The following is a 20028-nucleotide window of genomic DNA, read 5'->3' as shown; positions in this document are numbered from 1 at the left end:
CATCACTCCTGTGTTCCAATGACACGTTGTGTTAGCTAATCCAAGTTTATCATTTTAAAAGGCTAATTGATCATTAGAGAACCCTTTTGTAATTATGTTAGCATAGCTGAAAACTGTTGTCCTGATTTAAAGAAGCAATAAAACTGGCCTTTAGACTAGTTGAGTATCTGGAGCATCAGCATTTGTGGGTTCGATTACAGGCTCAGAATGGCCAGAAACAAAGAACTTTCTTCTGAAACTCGTCAGTCTATTCTTGTTCTGAGAAATGAAGGCTATTCCATGCGAGAAATTGCCAAGAAACTGAAGATCTCGTACAATGCTGTGTACTACTCCCTTCATAGAACAGCGCAAACTGTCTCTAACCAGAATAGACAGAGGAGTGGGATGCCCCGGTGCACAACTGAGCAAGAGGACAAGTACATTAGAGTGTCTAGTTTGAGAAACAGACGCCTCACAAGTCCTCAACTGGCAGCTTCATTAAATAGTACGCACAAAACACCAGTCTCAATGTCAACATTGAAGAGGCGATTCGGGGATGCTGGTCTTCTAGACAGAGTTGCAAAGAAAAAGCCGTATCTCAGACTGGCCAATAAAAAGAAAAGATTAATATGGACAAAAGAACACGGACACTGGACAGAGGAAGATTGGTAAAAGTGTTATGGACAGACAAATATAAGTTTGAGATGTTCGGATCATAAAGAAGAACATTCGTGAGACGCATAAAAAATGAAAACATGCTGGAGGAGTGCTTGACGCCATCTGTCAAGCATGGTGGAGGCAATGTGATGGTCTGGAGGTGCTTTGGTGGTAAAGTGGGAGATTTGTACAGGGTAAAAGGGATCTTGAATAAGGAAGGCTATCACTCCATTTTGCAACGCCATGCCATACTCTGTGGACGGCGCTTAACTGGAGCCAATTTCCTCCTACAACAGGACAATGACCCAAAGCACAGCTCCAAACTATGCAAGAACTATTTAGGGAAGAAGCAGTCAGCTAGTATTCTGTCTATAATGGAGTGGCCAGCACAGTCACCGGATCTCAACCCTATTGAGCTGTTGTGGGAGCAGCTTGACCGTATGGTACGTAAGAAGTGCCCATCAAGCCAATCCAACTTGTGGGAGGCGCTTCAGGAAGCATGGGGTGAAATCTCTTCAGATCACCTCAACAAATTGACAACTAGAAAGCCAAAGGGCTGCAAGGCTGTAGTTGCTGCAAATGGAGGATTCTTTGATGAAAGCAAAGTTTGAAGGACACAATTATTATTTCAATTAAAAATCATTATTTATAACCTTGTCAACGTCTTGACTATATTTCCTATTCAGTTTGCAACACATTTCATGTATGTTTTCATGGAAAACAAGGACATTTCTAAGTGACCCCAAACATTTGAACGGTAGTGTGTATCTATTCTGCCGTTCATAACCTTCATATCTTATTCATCCCTCCACATCCTCATAGATCATGCAGTGTATATACTTGTCTTACTAAACACCCCCATCTCTGTTGATGTCTTTTAAATCCATCCACCTAAACAAATGATTCTATATCGTAATGGAGAAAAGTAATCACCCTGGCATTCTCTCATCCTTCCTCTCTCTGAGCCAGATGGTCTGGAGAAGAGGTTCAGCTCTCTGTCTGAGTCCGTGTCGGAGCGAGCTGAGCAGCTCCAGACGTCCGTGGCCCAGTCGGTCAGTGTCCAGGAGGGGCTGAAGGGCCTGCTAGCCTGGCTGGACGGCCTACTGCTGACCCCCGGGCCCGTCCAACCCACCGCCCAGGCTGTCCAGGACGCCCTCACACAGAATCAGGTACCATAGTAGAAATACAGGTCCACAATGGAACATGGAATAGCCTGCAGCTGCTATAATACTGTTTTGAGAGATTTTTTTTGACTATTATCTAAAAAAATGTTGCCTTCACATCTAATACACACTTCCATTTGCAGTTGTGTTACATTAACTTCTTTTAACCCACTTCCCCTCTGTTCCAGAAACTACGCCAGGAGCTGTTATCCAGACAGGGCAGTGTGGAGGCCACCTGCGACTCTGTCTCCAAACTGCTCCAGAGTTCTGACGCCTCCACGGCCTCCGGGCTCCAGGGGTCACTAGAGAGCCTGACCCGGCACTACGCCGCGGCACAGGCCAAGCAGGCCGAGAGGGAGGCTGAGCTCCGGGGGCTCCTGCCCAAGCTGGAGAACTATGAGAGACTGAGTACGGACCTGCAGGGTTTCACTCAGACCAGGCTAAGAGCTCTGAGCCCCGCGGGACAGCCTGACCGCAGTGTGGCAGACTACAGACAGACCATTGAGGTAAGATGGGTGGGATGGGAAAGATTGATTGATTGATTTTGATTTGACAGTTTTAAAAAAAAGACATATACACACAGTACATAATATATCTATTTTTAAGTCAATTAATTATTTCCATTGTGGTCCATTAAAGTGTTCCAGAACCATAGATATCAGTCCGACAGACCATAGATATGAATGTAAACAGAGAGGTGGTAGGAGGATAGAGGTGCAGGACCGTATATATCAGTGTTACAGGATGGTGATGATAAATAATAGTAAAGAACCATAGATATCTTTGAACAGAGAAGTGGAAGAAGGCAGAGGGATTTCGGGGAGGGTAGGCTACCTTCAGATAACACATCTGTGTCTACCTTACTACTACAGGAGGTGAGAGCGGAGCAGGAGCAGGAGGCAGGTCACCTGAAGTTATTCTGCCAGCTGGGGACAGACCTCAGCCAAGCCAAGGCCCTGACCAGCACACAGACCCTACTGGACAACGTCAGAGAGGTGTCCGACGAGTTTGCCCGACTGGAATCCAACATCACTGAAAGGTAAGCAGCACTGCCTCAGAAAAACACTGAGACAAATCCAATACAACACCAATGCAAAGCCCTGTGTATAAGCTTTGTAGTTCACTGTAGGTAAGCCCTTCCCTAGAATACACAAAGCAAAGACCCACACGTCGAAATCGATTAAAGGTCTCTAGGTGCACGTATGCTTGTAGTGCAGCACCAATCCCACTAGGGGGAGATGGGTACAGCACAATAAGGCCACACACTGTCACCATTACAGTCTGAAATATGACACTCGTGGCATTTCTCTTCACGCTAATGCCATACAAGTTCATTCACTGGGGTGGCAGGTAGCTTAGCGGTTAAGAGCATTGGGCTTGTAACCAAGGTTGCTGGTTCGAATCCCATAGTCGACTAGGGGGAACATCTGTCTGTGCCCTTGAGCAAGGCACTTAACCCTAATTTCACATTTTTTGCTAAATGACAAAAAAATACTTCCTGTATGGCAGCACCAGTTGCCATGTCGCCCTGGTTAGCCTAGCCACACTTGTGACATGCCACAAGGGAGTTGGGCCTCATAGAAATAGAATGACTGGCAATGCCCCTTCTAGTGTTTCTATTTCTACGTCAGGCCTCTTATAAATACCATTGGACTGTCTGTTCGTCTAGCAAAAGATCGCAAAAGCGCCCATATAGCGGCTTATACATGTAGTGAGGGATTGGCCCTGTGCAGGATGTCTCTTAACGCTGTGTGTTGCCAACAATGGTGTGGGGGTGGACAGTGTTAGCTGATGCCGCAGGAGTGAATGTGGTCAGCGGTTACTAAAATAAGCCTCGATGGGCACAGTTCAGTGTCCATGTAGCAGACATTCAAAAGAGGCTCTCACTTACAGACTGTGAGCAGAACATAAATAAAACGCTTTCAATGACCCAGACTGTTATATCATGATTGTTTTGTCTGTGTGCACCGCCGTCAGTGCAGTGTTTTGAAAGCAGCTGCGATTGGGGCAGAACGAGTACAAAGCAGGGGTCAAGGCTAAGGAGACTCTAGCCTTGGGCGAATACGATCGAGATAGTGGGTTGTCCTTGACTGCGTAACTCTCTCTTTTTGTTTCATGGAGCGTGTGATTTTAATGTGATGGTTGTGTGCTTTTATATGGACGTGATAGTGGGATTGAATTAAAATGATCTCTTTCTCCCGCTTTCTATCTCTTTCTCCTCTCTTCATCCCTCTTTGTTTTTCACCCACTTTCTCAATGTCTATCCCCACATCTCTCTATTTCCGTCTCTCTCTTTTTTTCAATCTTGTTTCTCTCGCCATCCCCTCATCTTCCCCTCACTTATCTCTATCCTTCTCCTTCCCTCTCCAGGAACAACGCCATCCAAAGTTGTGAGCAGCGGTTGGGCCAGTTCCGGTCTCTCTCTGGTTCCCTGCTCAGGTGGCTCCACACAACACAGGAGCAGCTGCCTCCCAAAGAGCCCAACCTCAACACAGAGGCCCTGCAGAGGAGAGTGCAGCAGCTCAAGGTGTGTGTGCCTTTTTTTAATTCGTACCTGTTTTAATCACACTCATGCAACAAACAGAATCCTCAATCAATCACTGAAACATATTTCAATCATTCTAAGGGATTGCTAGATTTCCTAGTGTATTGATTAGGGTTAGTGATTCAGAACGACATGTCCATGTGACTATTCATTGAGGAATTATTTAAGGCCATTAATAACTTTTGGACATTTTTTAATTTATTTTTTACTAAGGACTTACTGAGTGACTGGGAGGCCCAAGGGGTTCGGGTTCTGGAGCTGAACAAGACTGGATCAGAACTGGAGACCCTCATCATCAACATCACAGCCCCCCACGCCAAGACAGGTAAGGGGAATGGGCAAACAACTACCAATGTGTGTCCCCTGCTACCTGCATGTCCAAGTTCATCCAAGCTCTGTCTGTGAGGTGTGTATTGTGTGTGTTGAAGTCTATGCTATCAATGTGTGCGTGTACTGTGAGGAAATGCTATCCTTTAAGTGCAAAACATGTCCATGCAAAACTGTCTGTGTACAGCGTGTGGAAACCCGGAGACTGAGCGTGTTATATGCTTATCAGTGTTTGTGTTGGACTGTCCGCGAATGTGTGTTAGTGTCTGTTGCAATGTGTGTAGTTGTCTGAGTGTAGTGTGTGTGTGTGTGTGTCTCTCTCCCAGGTGTTCCCCAGATCAATGGTGCAGACAGCCCCAGCAGGGTCAATGGCATTCACACATGCAAAGGTGAGCTCACCCTCACTCCCTTATCCAAACCAAATCGTCTCTGGCCTCCTTCCTCGTATGAGATGCTCTCCAGCGCTTACTACTGTGGACGTCACTGCTTGGCGTACAATCTGCTCACTCGCTCCCAAAAATGCTTACCGTGTATCCGTTTTTCTGTCTGTGTCTGTCTTCCGTCTGTGAGCTTCTTACAGTATGTGTGCTAACACCACTACAAATGTTTGTTGTCACTAATATTCGGTTGCTCCGGATAATAACGTCAACCAAACGTCCTTCAGTAGCTTGGTTTCCATCCAGCTGGCGACCAGTTTTTCAGGCGAAATATTCAAAAATCTGCATTAAAAACAATATGTGGCATGTCACCAGAATAAGACCCTCGTTATTTATTAGAAAGGAGCATCAAGCTCATCACCGTGCACTTTCACCACCCTGTGAAGTTCATCACTTATTTCATCTGTAGCTTAATAAACTTCATGGTTTCCTGAGTGGTAGTGGGAGGACCACACACACCATATCACCGCGTGACCATACCAATTACCAAAACACCATACCAATTAAATGTGATTGGATTTGTTTTGATAGATTGTCCTCCTCCTCCTCCTTTCTCTCAGACCTGACAGAGATGCAGGTGGCGGTGGCGGAAGTGAACGGTCGTTACGAGGAGCTGGGAGGGGAACTGAAGAACAGACGGGGGCACCAGGAGGCTTCTCTGGAGCTCAGACAGAAGGCCAGCCAGGGTACCGAGGAGCTCAGCCGCTGGCTGGGAGACCGGGAGAACAGCCTGCACCTGGGCCAGACCACCACCTCCCCCTCCAAACCTGAGTTGGTACGCGCCCAGGCCCAGGAGAACAAGGTGAGTGTCTGGACTCGGGTCAAACCACAGTCAATATTAGGGTGTATTATGTCTCTGCTAGTTGGTCAACAATGCTACATTGGAAAATCAGTGTTATCACCCCCTAGCTGAGGTAAACATTTTACACTCTATTGCTTCCGTTATAAATGCTTATCCTTGTCTTTTTGTAGCCAACATACTGATATGCTCTTCTTTCTCTATACTTTAGGCCTTACTGTCTGAGCTGGCAGAGCATTCTGGGAAGGTGGAGGAGCTGAAGAGCACCCTGGAGAAGCTGATAGCAGACAACCCAGACTCCCCAGAGGCAGACACCTGGAGACAACAGATGAAGGAGATCGGTGAGTGTTACTGGGACGATGAATAGGGTCGGCCATTTTGAATAGTTGTGGTGTAAGGGACTCTTTCTAAAATAAGGAACCAGTAGGCCTGTATAATTTGCATGGGCATCTACGTAAGACTTGGCCCTGAATCAAATAATTAATAGAGCCAGCCATTTTGAATGGTAGATGAATCCCTTTAAGGAACATTTGGTACTGTACATTTCAGAGGATAAGAAGACCGGCTAATGTAGTAGTTATTTGAGATTTAATGAGTTGCCTCAGCAAAGTAAAACATTTTTAGGTAGCAAATGAATGGGATGATTCCTTGTCAAAGCTATTAAAATCACTTTCAAATACTTGATATCTTTACCCTGACCTGATATAGCCCTGTGGTTTTGAAGATAGGAGCACTGCCGTGTTCCTTTCTCCACACAACTCACGCAGGGCCTTATTTCAAAGCCATGTGGAGGCAAGACTCACTCTCTGCTGGATACCCAGTGTATGAGTCATGAGGAAAGCGTACAGAGGCAGAATTAAAAAAAAAATGTTTGTGGACATTAGCAAGTCAAATGAATAACTGGGTCTATAATCAAAATGTTTATTCTGTCGGGCTGAGTCACTCATGGAACCCATCAGTTTCACTGTTGTTATGGTTCTCCACAATTTGTTAGTCATTTTTGAATATAAGTAATAGTTGCTATGATTTCACTCCAACATTCACTTCCTATTTACTTAGACTCCCGCTGGGCAAAGGCAAATGAGACGGCAGTACAGAGACAGACGGAACTGGAGACCTGTGCCGATAGGCTGGGCAGCTTTGCCACAGCAGCCAGTCAGTTGGGGCCGTGGCTCAGAGAGAAGGAGCTGATGATGAGTGTGCTGGGACCACTAAGCATCGACCCCAACATGCTGAACACCCAGAAACAACAAGCGCAGGTACATAGTTAAGGTCCTCTATGTTGAACACATGCAAAATAATGAAAAAGAATATCACAATAGATTGTCCACAACTTGCCAATTCTGTTCTTGAATCGGCATAAACGATTACCAACAGCATTCTGGTTAATGATAGTGATAAATTGTACTAGCCAAAATGTAGAGATTATTCCTGATTGACAGATAATGTTCTGACTCCTCCTCTTTCCCTTCCCTCCGTCCTCCACAGTTCATGCTGCGTGAGTTTGAGACCCGCCGGCCCCAGTTCGACCAACTCACCCAGGCGGCCGAGGGCATCCTTTCCCCGTCTGGTGGCGACTCCTCCCCGCAGGATGCCAAGGACCTAGCGGAGGTCCGGTCCGAGCTGGACTCCATCTCTCAGCAGTGGGACGACCTCACTCAACGTCTGTCCCGGCGCTCGGAGCACATCGACCAGGCCCAGGGCACCAGCGAGCGATACCAGGCCCTGCTGAAGGACCTTTCGGTCAGCGTGGGGGCACTAGGTGAGCGGCTGGACGGCCAGGCCTCGCTCAGTGCCCAGCCCGAGGCCCTGAAACGGCGTCTGCAGGAGACAGGCGAGATCCGCTCTGAGCTGGAGCAGAGGAGGGATGAGCTGAGCGAGGCGGAGAAGCTGTGCGGCGAGCTGAGCGCCATCGTGGTTGAACCTTACCTGAGAGACGAGCTGAAGAAGAGGCTGGAGAGCGTGAGCAGCCCGCTGAGGAGCCTGGAGGAGAGGGCCAGTGAGTCTTCTGTCTTGTCCTATGGTGTTCGTCTTAATTCTGCTTGTATAAATCTCTTTTGGCTTCAGTAGTATTTGTATGTGGTGGAGGCTATATTCTGGGGTTTTTTGGTCTCTTTGTGGCTAGTTGTCAAGGTTTTGAATCCACCTCTCTAAGGCTTAGGTAGCTAGTCCATCTGGTTAAATGTTCTTCATCAAAACATCTGTACATGAATAGCGTTCAAATCCTCTGTCCTCTCCCTCAGCTGACGGTCTATCCCAGCTCCAAGCTGCTCTCTCAAGCACCCAGCAGTTCCAGCAGATGTTCGAGGAGCTGCGGAGCTGGCTGGACAACCAGGGTGGTCAAAGAGACTCTACCGCCGACTCCCTCCCCTGCCAGCCCGAGGCTATCCGGAACCTGTTTGCCCAGCAAGACGAGCTTCATCGCGGGGTGGCCAGCCAACGTGGCCCCTACGAGCTCATCCAGGCCGAGGGGGCCTCGCTGCTCGCCAAGCTACCCGCCGGCGGCGAAGAACGATCAGCCTTACAGTCCCGGCTCGCCACCCTACGCCAGGACTGGGATGAGCTTAATCAGTGCATCGTGGAACGCCAGAACCGGCTGAAAACCGCCCTGACCAAGGCCGAGAGCTACCAGCAGCACCGTGCCAAGCTCACGCCCTGGGTGACAGAGTGCGAGAAGCGGGAAGCTGACATCCAGCCCTCCCTCGACCCTGCGGCCCTGGACGAGGCCTTGCAGAAGGCCAGGCAGCTGGGGTTAGACCTGGAGCACCATCGCCCACTACTGGAGGGTTTAAACACAGCGGCCGACCAACTCCTGGAACACTGCCGCGTCGGAGAGGAAGACATACGTGACGAAAAAGCCCAACTCAACCGTAGAGTCGACGGGCTGGCAGAAAAAATCCAGAACTGTGTTTCCCAACTGGAAGAGTTAGCGGGTCGACTTAAGGAGTTCGAGGACGGGCGGCAGGCAGTGGAGAGGAGGCTGGAGGCGGCGCGGCATCAGATCGAGGTGCAGGAGGCGCTGGGCCCACAGGCGTGCAGCAACAAGAGCCTGGAGCGCCTGAAGAGCCAGCAGGAGACGCTGCACTCGCTGCAGCCACAGGTGGCCTACCTGAGGGATCTGGCCCAGGGGCTGGTGCAGGACGCACCCCACACAGCAGGGGGCGGCGGAGAGGGAGGGCAGAGGCTGGAGCAGCAGGCCCAAGATACGGACAGAGAGTTTGGAGACGTCAGCGAAAAGGTGAGAAGATGTGTGAGGAATTTAGTATAAACTGTATTTCATGTATAAATATTTCATAGACACTCAGATGAAATATGGAGGCCTGTATTCTGTTCAATAGAAGAATGTTCCAAAAATGAAGCAGTTTTGAAAAATATAATACACTCAAAAACAATAAGGCCGTCTCAATACTCTTCAACAGCCTTTCCTCTTTTGAAAGCATTTGTTTGGGTTTGTTGGACTTATCACTTTTACTCATCCTTTACAATTACATTAGTGGACAAATAAGGAAAGGAGACAATGGAAGGAAGCCATTTATGAGTATTGTAACACAGCAAGTCTATTCAACCTGGAGTGTGGCTGATACAAAGGAGGAGCTAGTTTTAGCAAAGGTCATTGTGTGCGAGGGTGTGAAGGCTTGTGTGTTGTCAGTGAGCGTGTGTGTGTGTGAGCATGTATGTATGTGTATGTGTGTGTGAGTTGAGATAGAGAACAGAACGCGTTTAAGCTGACAGAGGAGTTCAAGTATTCGGAGTTCCAGTGATCATATATGGTCATTGTACAGATAGAAAACTTCAGACCATTTAATCACTTTACTGAGATGTAAACCAACGAGTCAAGAGCATTGTTCTGTATAGTGATACAGTGACTTCAGAAAGTATTCATAACCCTAGACTTATTCCACATTTTGTTGTTACAGCCTGAATTAAAAATGTATTCAATAAAAAAGTCTCACCCATCTACACACAATACCCCACAATGACTAAGTGAAAACCTGTTTTTAGAAATGTTTGCTAATTTATTGATGATGAAATACAGAAATAGCTCATTTAAATAGGTATTCACACCCGAGTCAATACTTTATAGAAGCACCTTTGGCGATTACAGCTTTGAGTTGTCTTGGGTATGTTGTATCAGCTTTGCACATCTGGATTTTGGGATTTTTTTCCCCCCCATCCATCCTTGCAGATTCTCTCAAGCTTTGTTAAGTTAGATGGGGAGCAGCAAGTCTTTCCACAGATTTTCCACAGATTTTCAATGGGATGGGCCACTCAAGGACTTTAACATTTTTGTTTTGAAGCCATTGCTTTGGCTAATTGTCCTGTTGGAATGTAAATCTTCACCACCTTCTAAGGTCGTTTGCACTCTGAAGCAAGTTCTCATCAAGGGTTTTCCTGTGTTTGGCTCCATTCATTGTTCCCTCTATCCTTACCAGTCTCCCAGTCCCTGCTGCTGTAAAGCATCCCCATAGCATGATTCATGGTAGGGATGGTGTTGGACTTGTGATGAGCTGTGCCTGGTTTTCTCCAGACATTGTGCTTTGCATTCAGGCCAAATTAGTAGAATTTTTGTCTCATCAGACCACATCACATTCATTTTTGCAAACTCCAGCCAAGTAGTTCTGTCAGTGGTCATTGGGTTTTCGGTCACCTCCCTGACCAAGGTCCTTCTTGCCCGGTTGCGCAGTTTGGTCGTACGGCCAGCTCTAGGCAGAGTCTGGGTAGTTCCATATTTTTTTAATTTCCGAATGATGGAGACCACTGTGCTCTTGGAAACTTTCAACACTCTTCCCCAGACATATGCCTCATCACAATTGTATCTCGGTGATCTACAGACAGTTCCTTGGCCTTCATGGTATAGTTTCTGATCTGACATACTGTACACTGTCAACTGTGGGACCATCTGTAGACAGGCGTGTTTCTTTCTAAATCATGTCCAAACAGTGGAATCAGCCACAGGTGGACTCCAATCAAGTAGAAGTGACATCTCATGGATAATCAAAGGAAATTGGATGAACCTGAGTTTAATTTGCAAAGGGGTGTGAATACTTTTAAACATTAAAATAGTAAATTAAATATTTCATTTTTAAACATTTTTCACGTTGTCATTATGGGGTAGTGTGTGTAGATGGGTGAGAAAAAACATATATTTAATCAATTTTGAATTCAGACTGTAACACAACAAAATGTGGAATAAGTCAAGTGGTATGAATACTTTCTGAAGGCACTGTATGTATAATTCCCAAATGTGCCATAGATACTTATAGACTGGTACAAATCAGTATGGTATTTAATCAGATACATGGTCAGAAGTCATTACATTTTAGTATTATTGATAGGATAAGTTTGTCTCTTATCTCACCACTCTGATCACATTCCTTTCCTCCACATTGCTATGAGAAAGTCAGGAACCAAAGCAGAACGCTAGGATACATTAACTAGGCTGAATCATGAAGCATGATTTGTCGTGCTATTTCTATCATGTTATTACATCAGCAAGGCGCCATGCCACTTTCAACTTGCTAACATTATTAACTGTCCCCCTTCCCTCCCTCCCCCCTCTAGATTGAAAAGTGCTGTTCCACCCTGGAGTCCCGTCTCCAGGGTGTGGGGGAAGTCCAGTCCTCGGTACGCGACCTCTTCTCCCGCCTGGCCGACCTGGACGACGAGCTGGACTCGCTGAGCCCCGTGGGGCGCGATGCCGACTCGCTCGCCTCGCAGGCGGATGCCGTCCGCACTTTCCTGGCTCGCCTGGCCACGTTGAGGTCGGAGCTTGAAGGTCACGGGGGCGACTGCACCGCCATGCTCCGCCGAGAGGGGTCGTCTCCCGATCTCCTCGCCCTGAGGAGAGAGACTGAGGCCCTGAGCCGCCAGGCTGGGAAGCTGGCCGAGAGGGGCCAGGCCAGACTGGAGCAGATCGAGGCAGCTGCCGAGAAGGTGGGAGAATTCTACACCCAGGTGGCGGAGCTGCAAGGGCTAATGGGACAGGCAGAGGACGGGGTGAACTCGCAGGGCGTGGTGGGGACGGAGGTGGAGACCATCAAGCAGCAGCTGCACGAGTTCAAGGTAAGAACAAGTTTGATGTTTATGGTTGGGAATGTGAATGTGCTACTGCTGAAATGTATTGACTAAAATGGACAATCCCGTTGAAGTCAATGTTCCGTGGTGGGTGGGCCGCCGGCCATCTCGACTTCATCCAGGCCTGGAAATAATGCTATTTCTATGGCTACTGTATTGTAAAGGTTTTGTTTTGTCTTGCGCTATTATGTCATATCTTTGGGCATTATGTCTTCAGAGATTGGTAAATTGGGTAGAGCTAGCTATGGTTATACTGTAGGACAGCCTCCTAGAAGTGAGCATGCCATGTGTTTCCCCGAGTGTTTTTGGTGCCGGCATCAATGAACAGCCTTCTGAATTGTCTTGTGACTCCTCAGAGAATGGAAAACCTTGTTTCTAGCCACAGCTCCAGTATTACCTAGCCACAAGCCACCATTTGGGAAACATTGCATTACAGATTTATTAGAACCAGTTCGGCTAGGGTTGTTGTGAAGCTATATTTCTTCTAGAATTGCGCTTGACGTGTTTCTTTGGTTTGAATTATATTCAACAAACGTGCATAGAATTATAACAGACATTGTATATAATATTGCGCAGTTGTTGCTCTGGTGGCCATTTTGTTAGAACCTCTCAGCTGGTGCTTGACTCTGACCTGCAACAGTATTAGTGCGTCTTATTGAAATAAGCAATTGACTGACACCGATCCTTTTGAAAGCCTTTAGGTACATAAGAGCCATTTCTTGGGTGAGGTCTCAGAGGAAAGTACTTGACCCTTCTTGGTTGGTGAACTTCGTGGGTTAAGCCTCTTCCAGCGCAGATGCTTTGAGTACGTGTCTCTCTCTGTCTGTGGGACTGTGCCTACTGTATGAAGTGTACCGTGGCATCCTCTCTTCTATAAATCAACTCCAGCTTCAACTTTGCTCTCGCGCTACTTCCCTTCCCCTTCATGCTGTTCTATTATCACTGGCGGAAACAGGACTTTGGTCGGGTGACGTTTCTTTCCTGACTCCGCTCCTACAGTGGGCTGTGAGGGGGGTATTGTGATGGAGTGTGACCCCTCTCCTAACTCAAGTCGTTCCTCTGGCTCTCAGCTGTATTTATAGAGCAGTCTGGAGGAGGGGGGGGGGGGGTGTGATGTATCCAGTTTCCCTCCTTCGGCGCTTTATTCTAGTCACTTTAGAGCAGAAGCGAGGTATGGGGACTGAGGTAAGTATGTGTTAGAGATGTGTTACCTTAGGGGACTTGAGTGTGCTTATATGCAAGAAAGGAGGGAGTGATATATAATTCATAGCAGCATCGCAGGGGGTGTGACTGACTTCTAGAGCCAGGCAGAAACAAGAGTTCAGTCACAGCAGCACTGCTCTACTTCAAGTGTCTGACGCACTTCTTCGCCCATTCTGACTCGCTCGCGTCTAAGCGTTCAAATAACGTTCCCTCAACCCCCCCCCCCCCCCCCCGAATCCCTACCGCTCCGGCGCCAGCCCTTGGAACTCGTTAGGGCCTGTCACCACGGTGTTGGACACCAGGCTAAGTTTGATACCAGAGCGATTCGCACACCATACTTTTTTTTTTTTCTTCAAGCTATGCTCCCCCAGCCATCTAGGAGAAATCCCAGGCTAGGTAACCCAGCCATCTAGGAGAAATCCCAGGCTAGGTAACCCAGCCATCTAGGAGAAATCCCAGGCTAGGTAACCCAGCCATCTAGGAGAAATCCCAGGCTAGGTAACCCAGCCATCTAGGAGAAATCCCAGGCTAGGTAACCCAGCCATCTAGGAGAAATCCCAGGCTAGGTAACCCAGCCATCTAGGAGAAATCCCAGGCTAGGTAACCCAGCCATCTAGGAGAAATCCCAGGCTAGGTAACCCAGCCATCTAGGAGAAATCCCAGGCTAGGTAACCCAGCCATCTAGGAGAAATCCCAGGCTAGGTAACCCAGCCATCTAGGAGAAATCCCAGGCTAGGTAACCCAGCCATCTAGGAGAAATCCCAGGCTAGGTAACCCAGCCATCTAGGAGAAATCCCAGGCTAGGTAAACCAGCCATCTAGGAGAAATCCCAGGCTAGGTAAACCAGCCATCTAGGAGAAATCCCAGGCTAGGTAACCCAGCCATCTAGGAGAAATCCCAGGCTAGGTAACCCAGCCATCTAGGAGAAATCCCAGGCTAGGTAACCCAGCCATCTAGGAGAAATCCCAGGCTAGGTAACCCAGCCATCTAGGAGAAATCCCAGGCTAGGTAACCCAGCCATCTAGGAGAAATCCCAGGCTAGGTAACCCAGCCATCTAGGAGAAATCCCAGGCTAGGTAACCCAGCCATCTAGGAGAAATCCCAGGCTAGGTAACCCAGCCATCTAGGAGAAATCCCAGGCTAGGTAACCCAGCCATCTAGGAGAAATCCCAGGCTAGGTAACCCAGCCATCTAGGAGAAATCCCAGGCTAGGTAACCCAGCCATCTAGGAGAAATCCCAGGCTAGGTAACCCAGCCATCTAGGAGAAATCCCAGGCTAGGTAACCCAGCCATCTAGGAGAAATCCCAGGCTAGGTAAACCAGCCATCTAGGAGAAATCCCAGGCTAGGTAAACCAGCCATCTAGGAGAAATCCCAGGCTAGGTAACCCAGCCATCTAGGAGAAATCCCAGGCTAGGTAACCCAGCCATCTAGGAGAAATCCCAGGCTAGGTAACCCAGCCATCTAGGAGAAATCCCAGGCTAGGTAACCCAGCCATCTAGGAGAAATCCCAGGCTAGGTAAACCAGCCATCTAGGAGAAATCCCAGGCTAGGTAACCCAGCCATCTAGGAGAAATCCCAGGCTAGGTAACCCAGCCATCTAGGAGAAATCCCAGGCTAGGTAAACCAGCCATCTAGGAGAAATCCCAGGCTAGGTAAACCAGCCATCTAGGAGAAATCCCAGGCTAGGTAACCCAGCCATCTAGGAGAAATCCCAGGCTAGGTAAACCAGCCATCTAGGAGAAATCCCAGGCTAGGTAAACCAGCCATCTAGGAGAAATCCCAGGCTAGGTAAACCAGCCATCTAGGAGAAATCCCAGGCTAGGTAACCCAGCCATCTAGGAGAAATCCCAGGCTAGGTAAACCAGCCATCTAGGAGAAATCCCAGGCTAGGTAACCCAGCCATCTAGGAGAAATCCCAGGCTAGGTAAACCAGCCATCTAGGAGAAATCCCAGGCTAGGTAACCCAGCCATCTAGGAGAAATCCCAGGCTAGGTAAACCAGCCATCTAGGAGAAATCCCAGGCTAGGTAACCCAGCCATCTAGGAGAAATCCCAGGCTAGGTAACCCAGCCATCTAGGAGAAATCCCAGGCTAGGTAAACCAGCCATCTAGGAGAAATCCCAGGCTAGGTAACCCAGCCATCTAGGAGAAATCCCAGGCTAGGTAACCCAGCCATCTAGGAGAAATCCCAGGCTAGGTAAACCAGCCATCTAGGAGAAATCCCAGGCTAGGTAAACCAGCCATCTAGGAGAAATCCCAGGCTAGGTAACCCAGCCATCTAGGAGAAATCCCAGGCTAGGTAAACCAGCCATCTAGGAGAAATCCCAGGCTAGGTAAACCAGCCATCTAGGAGAAATCCCAGGCTAGGTAAACCAGCCATCTAGGAGAAATCCCAGGCTAGGTAACCCAGCCAACAACAATTAGCCTACTTCTTCCCCTCAATAGGAATCTGCTGTAGAATGTTCCATAGGAGTTAACCACAGGAATGTGCTGTGTCCTGCTAAATAGCAATACAGAAACAGGGCCGCTCCATTGTACTGCTACTTTCCATTGGTTTCCATTCATTGTTAAATGATATTTCATGAGTACTACGCAACACAGACAGTTCTTTCTGGCTCAGTCCATTGATATTAAACATATGTTTTTTTCCCTGTGCTTTATGTCACATCCTCTGCACTAGAAGTACCGGTATGTCGGTACGTTTGCAACACCCCCCATCCTATCTGTTTATTTACTAGTTACAGTAGCTCCCTAAGATGGTGGAATTTAAGTAGATGATGTTAATGATTGGTTATATTGTCATTATATCAACTATAAAGGGATAATTATAAACCTGTTAATATAGGACAAGCCTTATCTGACTGGAGGGTGTGTTGCTAGGTTTACTGCACAGTGGTTGCTGATTGGAGGTGTGTTGCTAGACTTACTGGACACTGGTTTCTGATTGGTTCAGCTGGTGTCTTGGGGAGCTTTCTTCCTCCCTGTGCTGTCTCTTATTCTGTACTCCCTTGATTTATCGACACTATTAATATTGTGGTTGGCCCCCCCACTACTTTCTCTCTCTCCTTTCTCCCCATCCCTTTCTTTCCCCCTCTTAATGAGAGCAAGCGGGATGGATGTTTGGCAGAAGACGAGCAGGGAAAGGGGGGGGGAGAGAGAAAGAGAAATCGGCGAATAGCTGAATAGCAGTTATCGAGCGGGAGGAAAAGAGAAGGGCGACAGCTTAATGGAATGTTCCAGTGTAAATGTAGACACAAGCTGGGCATTACTGGCATTGACTACAGCCAGTAGTAAGAGCAGTAATAATGGCACATTGTAAAAGTCCAGCCGGCGCTGTATCTAGAGCATGAAGAGTTAGTCTGGGTGCATAGGAAGGGCTCTACAGGGAGAGAGGGAGGGGTGGTGAGGAGTGAGGGGTAGAGCGAGAGAGGGGTGGTGAGTGAGCGGTAGAGAGGGGGGGGTGGTGAGGAGTGAGCGGTAGAGCGAGAGGGAGAGAGGGGTGGTGAGGCGTGAGAGGTATAGAGAGAGAGAGAGAGGTGGTGAGGAGTGAGAGGTAGAGAGAGAGGGGTGGTGAGGAGTGAGGGGTAGAGCGAGAGAGGGGTGGTGAGTGAGCGGTAGAGAGAGAGAGAGAGAGGGGGGTGAGGAGTGAGGGGTGGTGAGGAGTGAGAGGTAGAGAGAGAGAGAGAGAGGGGTGGTGAGGAGGTAGAGGTAGAGAGAGAGAGAGAGGGGTGGTGAGGAGTGAGAGGTAGAGAGAGAGAGAGAGAGAGGGGTGGTGAGGAGTGAGGGGTAGAGAGAGAGAGGGGTGGTGAGGAGTGAGAGGTAGAGAGAGAGAGAGGGGTGGTGAGGAGTGAGGGGTAGAGCGAGAGAGGGGTGGTGAGTGAGCGGTAGAGAGAGAGAGGGGTGGTGAGAGGTAGAGAGAGAGAGAGGGTTGGTGGGGAGTGAGAGAGAGAGGGAGGGGTGGTGAGGAGTGAGAGGTAGAAAGAGGGAGAGGGAGGAGTGAGAGGTAGAAAGAGAGAGGGATGGTGAGGAGTGAGAGGTAGAAAGAGAGAGAGGGAGGAGTGAGAGGTAGAAAGAGAGAGAGGGAGGAGTGAGAGGTAGAAAGAGAGAGAGAGGGGTGGTGAGGAGTGAGAGGTAGAAAGAGAGAGAGGGAGGAGTGAGAGGTAGAAAGAGAGAGAGAGGGGTGGTGAGGAGTGAGAGGTAGAAAGAGAGAGAGGGAGGAGTGAGAGGTAGAAAGAGAGAGAGGGAGGAGTGAGAGGTAGAAAGAGAGAGAGAGGGGTGGTGAGGAGTGAGAGGTAGAAAGAGAGAGAGGGAGGAGTGAGAGGTAGAAAGAGAGAGAGAGGGGTGGTGAGGAGTGAGAGGTAGAAAGAGAGAGAGAGGGGTGGTGAGGAGTGAGAGGTAGAAAGAGAGAGAGAGGGGTGGTGAGGAGTGAGAGGTAGAAAGAGAGAGAGAGGGGTGGTGAGGAGTGAGAGGTAGAAAGAGAGAGAGGCAGATGAGGATAAGCAAGACTTCCCTTTCCCTAAGATCCTCTTTCATTCACTCAGGGAGCCCACTTGCCACATTTCACCCCTCCCTCTTCTCCTTTCCTCCCTCTCTCTCTCTCTCCTCACTCACTCACTCACTCCTCTCTGGGCTGTAATGGATCTCGCCAGGTCATTTCCAACCTAAACATGTCTGTCTGCCCTGGAAGCAGACTAGCCTGTCTGCTCCACCATCCCCCCACCAGACCCCAGTTTAGACCGAAGGGAAAAAGACTTCCAATCCACAGAGATGATGTCATCATGCCTGAGATTAGAGGGGGGGTGGTAACGATTACGGGGTAAGGTGCAAGGGGATCTTGTCAGATTAGTGAAGTCGTATTGAGTCAGAAAGAGGGGCGGATGAGAGAAAGAGGGAGGGGAAGGGTAGGGTGGTTTTGTTTTTAAGTGGCCTGTGGCATTTGTCCTCAGTCCCTCTCCGTACATGTGGCGTGTTGGCCCGTGTTCGGACAAGTCAGACTGTTTATCAAGTATGTTTTTCTAGCTGGCCATACTATCTGCGTACGTGTGCTCTTATGTGATCAGCAGAATTCACTTGTGTATTTAGGGGTGCTTTGTGTGCCCACTAGGTGTGTGTGTGTCTCTCGGGAGGATGTGTGTGAGGGTGGGGAGACAGCTGAGATTCCGGACACGCCCCCTGATAAAGGCTGGAATTAGAAACATCCTCTGATACACACACACACACACACACACACACACACACACACACACACACACACACACACACACAGACTCCAGGGTGGGGCTCTACTGCATGTCCCTTTGCCCCAGAGCAGCTGATATAGTCTATGGAGCGGGATAGGGATGAGTTGAGGTGTTGTGAAGCTTTAAGTCCCCCACTACAAATGGGAATTCCTGTGTAGGGCTGGTTAGGGGGATAGAGGTGACGGGTGAGGAATCCTTCCCTTAAATCATGCCCTCGCGTCTCTGCTGTCCTCACCCCCCCCCCTCTCCACCTCCCTCCCTGCTGCATAGGCCCCCGTCCTGGTTTTCAAATACTATTTAAAATCGTTCAAATTCTTTAGAGCGTCTGCTTTCGCCTGCCTGGAGTGCTAAGTGAGCATGGTTTGGGACTTTGGACGTTCTTATTGGTTCAGTGCAACAGGCCAGCTCAATGGAGGCCAGCTCAATGGAGGCCAGCTCAATGGAGGCCAGCTCAATGGAGGCCAGCTCAATGGAGGCCAGCTCAATGGAGGCCAGCTCAATGGAGGCCAGCTAAAGTATTTGAAATGATTTGAATAGGATATAAACCAAGGTGAGGTAGACCCGTCCCTGCGTATGGTGTGTGATTCAGATCTCTCATCTCTCCCTCCAACCAAATCCTCAGAGACATGCTGTAAGGGATTCTGGGGTAGTCTTTTTTTTTGGGGGGGGGGGGTTGCTGATGTGCACGCTTCAGTTAGGATTGGGCCATAGCCACAGCTCTAGGATCAGCTTACAACTCCCTCAATTCTTGTTAATCCCCCTTCACTTAATCATTAGGGGGGAGCCCCAATGTGAAATTGTCTCTCTTTTTCCTGAAGATTCTTTGATAGTTTACATTGAAAGTGACGTGACTTACTGGTAATATGATGTCATGCTGATTAGGTGTTCCAGCAGATCTTCCCCGGGACTTGCATGGTTGCGTTCCTCATTTATCATCTTCAGAGACCTGGCCCGATTTTGCGGGTCTCCACTTCCTGTTTATTGATTTAACTTCTTTTGTTCATTTTCGTCTTTGTTTGTTTTCCATCCTAAGGGGTTGATTGGATCGGGTTAACACAATTTTCATTAATTATATCAGATTCATTTCAGATTGACCCTTCCTTTACCCTGCTGATTGTTTGGGTGCTGCTGCGTGTGTGTGTGTGTGTGCTGCATGTCTATATAACTGTTTGTGTGCTGCTCCATGTCTGTATAACTGCATGTGTGTTTGTGTGTGTGTGTGTGTTTGTGTGCTGCTGCATGTCTGTATAACTGTGTGTGTGTTTGTGTGCTGCTGCATGTCTGTATAACTGTGTGTGTGTTTGTGTGCTGCTGCATGTCTGTATAACTGTGTGTGTGTTTGTGTGCTGCTGCATGTCTGTATAACTGTGTGCGTGTTTGTGTGCTGCTGCATGTCTGTATAACTGTGTGTGTGTGTGTGTGTGTTTGTGTGCTGCTGCATGTCTGTATAACTGTGTGTGTGTTTGTGTGCTGCTGCTGCTGCGTGTGTGTGTGTGTGTGTGTGTGTGTGTGTGTGTGTGTGTGTGTGTGTGTGTGTGTGTGTGTGTGTGTGTGTGTGTGTGTGTGTGCTGCTGCATGTCTGTATAACTGTGTGTGTTTGTG

The 20028-nt window shown here is 48.4% G+C and overlaps 1 protein-coding gene across 1 annotated transcript in view; it reads left to right on the top strand.

Annotated features, from left to right (window-relative positions):
* Positions 1–20028, top strand: part of LOC106570016 (microtubule-actin cross-linking factor 1) — a 280592-nt gene that overhangs the window by 198807 nt on the left and 61757 nt on the right. The window contains 12 exon segments of the mRNA XM_082961118.1: positions 1606–1805; positions 1988–2305; positions 2672–2838; positions 4170–4326; positions 4558–4669; positions 4998–5060; positions 5669–5910; positions 6119–6248; positions 6967–7166; positions 7396–7906; positions 8151–9145; positions 11470–11970. Coding sequence (XP_082817244.1) covers positions 1606–1805; positions 1988–2305; positions 2672–2838; positions 4170–4326; positions 4558–4669; positions 4998–5060; positions 5669–5910; positions 6119–6248; positions 6967–7166; positions 7396–7906; positions 8151–9145; positions 11470–11970 — 3596 coding nt within the window.

This window comes from Salmo salar, chromosome 14 (assembly GCF_965601325.2).
Source record: "Salmo salar chromosome 14, fSalSal1, whole genome shotgun sequence".
In the NCBI taxonomy this organism is placed as follows: Eukaryota; Metazoa; Chordata; class Actinopteri; order Salmoniformes; family Salmonidae; genus Salmo; species Salmo salar.
Note: the sequence above shows the minus strand (reverse complement) of the source record. Positions and strands in the feature narration are given on the sequence as shown.